The sequence below is a fragment of the Opisthorchis viverrini genome (genome assembly GCF_000715545.1).
Source record: "Opisthorchis viverrini unplaced genomic scaffold opera_v5_75, whole genome shotgun sequence".
NCBI lineage: Eukaryota > Metazoa > Platyhelminthes > Trematoda > Opisthorchiida > Opisthorchiidae > Opisthorchis > Opisthorchis viverrini.
Genome location: NW_008751732.1, coordinates 920,782 through 926,781, shown reverse-complemented (window position 1 = coordinate 926,781; position 6,000 = coordinate 920,782). Strand labels below are relative to the sequence as shown.

Sequence of the window (6,000 nt, the reverse complement as noted above, 5' to 3'; positions counted from 1 at the left end):
TCACACCTGTCCAGATGCTCCCACGATGTGTCGCGCTATCAGGTCTAAACCACCCATATAATAGATCATTCATTGACGGCTGGATAGACCAATATCACCGAATATTTTGTTTTATCTAGAAACTTGCAGACCAAAAGTAGGTCTGTAAGGCTGAGCGTTATTTTTAAAGATAACTCAGCGCAAAAGCGTTGTAAACTATGTATCTCCGGTTAGAAGAATCGTAGTTTGATGAAACTGACTCAAAATCTTCTGGTGTTGCTCACTTATACTTCCTCGTGTTAGCCTCTCATCCAATGGGATAGCAGTCAGAACATACGATTAGATTGCCCAATGAAATCTGGCTTGTTACTTGTTGAGCAGATAGTTAACAGAATTTCAGGCTGCGAACTGATAAACAGCATTAAATAAGAATCGTAGACCCATTCACTTTTTTAAAAATCCATTGATAGAAATACCGTATTTTTCTCCTCACTTCGCGGAAAAACCAAATGGCGACTAAACCACATTCGGGAAATTATCTGTCACAGTTCAAAGATCACAATTTGAATAAAATGAAACTATTCACAGCTGCTCAGTTTGTGGAGGTGTGGCACCACTATGATAGTGACGGTAAGCTATTTCGTTTTTCATGCCACGTACTGCGTGTGAAATTGATGTTAAAAAGGTTCCTGTCTGTGGCACTCTAGGCGCTGTCAAATCAAAACATAATTTCCTCTGCATTCTTAAGGCCAGACTCCGCTAAATTAAAGCAAAAAAACTGTTAAAGTTTAGGAGCATACCAAGTTTCAAATGATGAATTCCATTTTTTAAGTTAACTACAGGATCAATAACTAGAGCAGTTGACGAATTCTGTTGTATGTCTTGGTTATATGCGCAATGACAGTCTCAGTTTCATCAGTACAAATTGTGCCCTGAAAAACTACTGAACAAGGATGTTAGTGCTTGCATAGCATGTGATCGGTCCATTTATCCGGTAAATTTGTATCTTCCTATACACCTTCGTGGTTATCTGAAATTATACAGACAGTGCACGGCATTACCTCCCTTTATATTTGTGCTCATAATCTGACAAATAATTAGTAACGAAGAATGTCGCTTTTAAGAGATACGATGTAGTGTTTACGATGAATATTGAATGAATGGAAATAGGTTCACTCGCCGTTTATATTTGTCTTATTTCCGACGCTTTACTTTTACCCAAGTCAGAGGCACCATACGTCGCACGGTTTTCCACGCCACGACATTTTGGTTCTCTAATTTCAAACTTATTTCAACGCGTATCACATCTACAGCTGCACCGTTCCATGCGATGATGTGTTGTCATCTCTTGAATTGTAAATAGGGTGGTTTGGTTTATTCATGTACATGTGGCGTCTAATTGACTCACTCCACCACTGAATACACAAGATTCTAAGCACACAACGTCACTTCAGCTGACCTTCTGCAGCTATCGTTGTTCATATCAAACTAAGCGTTGCCAAACTTCTGCTTCTTAATATGCATGCACAAGGCAGAATTTATGACCACTGCGAGTCATCGGGATATTCTCTTTTTCAACTGTATTGCGTGATTCGAAATTTTCGGAAAGTCAAATGGACACGGTGGTGATTTTAGAACCACCTTTAGCCGATTAAGATTACAAGCAAATTTGAACCCGCAAGTTGAATAAAACCATCAAATCCAGTTAAACGAATTTTGACCAACAAAACATTACTGTTTGCAACCTGGAATTTCACGGCGAAATAGTTTCACTATGTAGATCTATTAAGCAAAGCACCACAAAATTAGGGATCAGGCAAAAGTTAAACGTGGTCTTGCAAATATCGAGATTATTACAAAAAGCGACTGTAGAATTACATCCTCCAAATTCGAACTTCTCTATAAGTCTCATCTGGACTCTCCCATCTGGGTTATCTTGACTCACGAAGTAAGTCAACATGTGATGCGAGGCGAACGATGGGTTTGATTATGAGTAAAATTTGCAGATTTTTCTGCAGTTTACCTATTACCGACTGTTAGTATAACTATTTTATTCCACACTCTAACCTTAATGGCTCTGGTCCAAAAGTCACCAGCGATTTGCAAGATATCAACTATTGTAGAAGCATAAATAGGACTGCAAGGTGCACTGAGCCTTACAACCTATGATGAAAACATAAAATCAATGTTTTGTTTTTTTCTGCAGTTTACCTATTACCGACTGTTAGTATAACTATTTTATTCCACACTCTAACCTTAATGGCTCTGGTCCAAAAGTCACCAGCGATTTGCAAGATATCAACTATTGTAGAAGCATAAATAGGACTGCAAGGTGCACTGAGCCTTACAACCTATGATGAAAACATAAAATCACACATGTTTTGTTACGATAATCATTGAGTAAGTAGACACATGGTTGAAATTGCAAGCGACAGCTCTAACTGCCCGCCTCTGTTATAACTCCCAGAGTCGCTACATTTAACGGAAATCAATTATTTTTATCTAGTCACCAAACCGGCACAGTTTTTCAAGCATGTACAACTACTGAGTTGTTGACCATGTGTCTTCCTGGTACAAACAGGTGACCTAATAGAACAACGGCTTAACAATGGTGATTAAAGAAAAATTTTCTTGTCAATTTTCGTTTGACTATGGCACCTAGTGTTGTGGCAAGTGTTGTCTGTTCGCAAATTCTGAATTTTCGCAGGTTACAATTATGGATGCTATTAACATGAAAGCAAAGTTCTGTAGTCAATTTACCGTGGTGTACAGGTCAACATCAGATCCTTGAACCTACTGTTATTGTATTGTGCACAGTGCTAAGAAAATTGTTTTTAAAAGCTGTGAGCAGAGAGGTCAATTCATTGGCTAAAGAAACTCAAGCGGCATCAATATTCAGAACTTGCCGTACAGACATCAAATTTCTTTCATTAAAAATCAATTATGCAGAGTCCTTTTGTGAAAACAAAAGAATTCTGGCTGATATTTTGTGTGAATGTAAACTACAAGAACTCAAAGTTAATAAGCTGGGTTGCGTTTATTCTTTTTCAGCAAGTAATTTTATTGGTGGCAGATTAGAAAACCACTTTCTGGTTATCTGATTCTCTTCCGGTTCTGGCAGTCAATTTTTTTCCCAAAAAGTGTAGACAGTGGTTTCATTATGCTTGACATCCAACCACAAATGTTTTCCACAATGACAGGAAACTAATTACTTGGGGATTTTTTCCATCAAAACGTGCAATTGTTGCTGATAAATGCAACAGGACATTTTTTACATTAAACAGCAAATTTAGTCTGGGTAATTTAAAACAAGAAAACAAGTTTAGTGTCATTTTCCGTAGAGTAGTCAGGTGTTTTTGCGGCAAAAGAAGTAAAACCTCTTTACGATGATATTCTACAAGCGCTGACCAACTCTGTGTATATTATTGTTTTCAAAACATCACCTGCTAGGAGCGAATCATCGTGGTTGAGCAAGGAGGAAGTGCCCAGTCTGTCCAGTGCAAACATATTACCGCGACAATCGAGTGGGTGCTCCGCGGCTGATTTTTAACCGATTGCACGCTAATGAATTCAGGCGCTTTCCTATCTGTTCAGTCTTGTTACCATATACTCTATTAACCCATTTGTTTGATTAAGAGAACCTCAAATAACCGACAGAAACTTTCACAACAAAGATGCACTACAGTTAGAACCAATGTATGCCTATCAAATAGAAATATTTCAGAGAACTCGATGTTTCACTGATGTTCCTGAAAACTTCGGGAATGATTGAACTATTTCACTGGCAGTATATCTGTGCAGAAAGGAACCATCCGTTTTAGCCTCCGTTTGCCTACAGCGAGCCTTTGAACTCATCAGATTAGCCATCACGAAAATGACGTGCACTATAGAACTGATGAATTCGTCTGGTAACTGCTCACTTAACTACTCGGTTGTGAGCGACTAAGCAGCAATATGATATATATATGTATGGTCGAACTTCGTTCTATCAAGAGGTTCCACTTCTCAGATTATATGTTGACTGATTACTCAAGTGGCCACTCATTAGTTTCAACCTTCTTGCGGACATTCCTTCCTCCTGAGCTAATTATGGCTCACTGACAATCTTTGTTGAATCTAAATTTAAGTTTACTCGGTTCTTGATTCAGGCTCTTTTTGAATATTTTTTATTTAATCCAAAATGCAAGTTGATAGTGGGTCGCTTTTAAAACAGGTGATATGTGAGAATATGTGAGCGTAATACAGTATGACAAAGGATATAAATTTCCACATATGTATATGACATAATGACAGGAAGCACCATTATATGGTCCTTCAGTTACTGTTAGGGAGGTACGGGTCGCACCAATATATCATGGCATATAACAAGATTCATCGGCAACCGTTATTGGGCAGACGCTCATGTTTTTAAAAACTGACTAGAATACTTGTGAACCGAAGGCCTTCGGTATGCTCGTTCATCTATTCAATGAATTTTCTGGCTGAACTAACGAAAAAATCAAGCGAATGTCATCAGTTTATCAAAGAATAAATTAATATAGCTTTGCTGGAACTGGATTCAAATAGCCACACTTCATGTACCGAAATCGGATTTAGTTATAATGGATTTAAACTACTAGCGTGTCATATTTTTTTGTTTCAGTTGTGTCCCGTGAGTCACGTTTTATTTATATTCAGTGAATCCTCGTGAAACGATCGGGATTTCGGTGTGTATCATGTTAGTTTGCTCAGCGCTGGTCTAGCCACTGCTCAGTATTGCGCAATCGAAAATACACATTAGTTTATTCATAATCGTCTCTTAGATGTAGGAAGGAAGCTTATGGAGTACACTACATAATCTGTTTCACGTCTGGGAATAAATGAAACGTTTAGGATAAAACTAAAATAACTTGAGTTCAATAGCGAATAACATCCCTATAAGGCAAGTTAAGGAATAGGCTGTCGAACCGTAGAGACTGACCGACTAGGTTTGAAAAATTTATTCCATTTAATTAACCAGCCGCTTACTAAGTTGTCTTTCTTGCAACCCCATAAGCAATTTGGCACATAATACAGCCCAGTCCAGCTCAGAACAAATGTTCTGGTAAGCAGATAGTCCAAAGCTTTAAAAAAATAGACTGTTATGCATAAAACTGAGGATGCAAAAATTGAACTTAAAGTAGTCTCAAAAACTGGCAGAAGGGGAAGATGCGGCATTTGCTTCCAAGCCAGTCAACCTCAATCAAATATTACGTTAAAAGAAACCTCTGAAACTGTAAGTAGGATAGAAACCCTAGGGAACTAAAATGGTGCGTGATTATCTAATAATCTGAGTGATGAAGCTATTTTTTTGAAAGCCGCATAGGTGTTTCAATAAATAGCAGTTCATTTGCCTATTCCTACTTTCTAACTCCTATGGGAATTTCCGCGATTTGTACCATACCAATCAAATTGACTTATTATATTTAGTACGAAACAAATTTGTCGGCGCTTGGTTATAAGTGGTATGCCACTTGAAGTAGGTTGGTTACGTCCGCAAGTGACTTCTGTTAGGACAAATTTAGCTTTTATTCCGCACTACATACGACAATGAGCGTGAAAGTGCGGTAGAATGCAGAAAAGGATAGCGTGGAAGGCTGGGCTAAATTATATACTAGGATTTGTAGATTTTAAAGTCCATTGTGTTTTGTTACCTGTAAATCTAACGTATGAGCAAACTGACGCTACAGAATTGCATATGGCTTGTGGCAAAACAAACAACATAGTTGGCATCTATTCAATTAATCAATCAACGTCAATTTGATGTATCATTATACACTAAAATCATATAAACTCAGTTTTGTAAGTGGTAAACTCTTTAAACACAACAATTTAAAGGATAATTTTGTTTCTACGTCCTTGAAATTTCATGGGTGGTCAGTCAATAACGTCAATCAACAACCATTTTACAGTTATAGCAACCTCAGTATTTACTTACTACTATAAACCCTTGAATAGATGTGTAATGCAAATTATTGCCTTCCCAGGGAACTATTAGAGGAA

At 37.7% G+C, this 6,000-nt stretch overlaps 1 protein-coding gene across 1 annotated transcript in view; it reads left to right on the top strand.

Annotated features, from left to right (window-relative positions):
• Positions 1-488: 488 nt before the first annotated feature.
• Positions 489-6,000, top strand: part of T265_04546 (hypothetical protein) — a gene marked incomplete at both ends in the record, with an annotated part of 30,729 nt that continues 25,217 nt past the window's right edge. The window contains one exon of the mRNA XM_009169310.1: positions 489-609. Within this exon, the coding sequence (XP_009167574.1) occupies positions 489-609 (121 nt within the window). The remainder of the gene's footprint in view (positions 610-6,000) is intronic.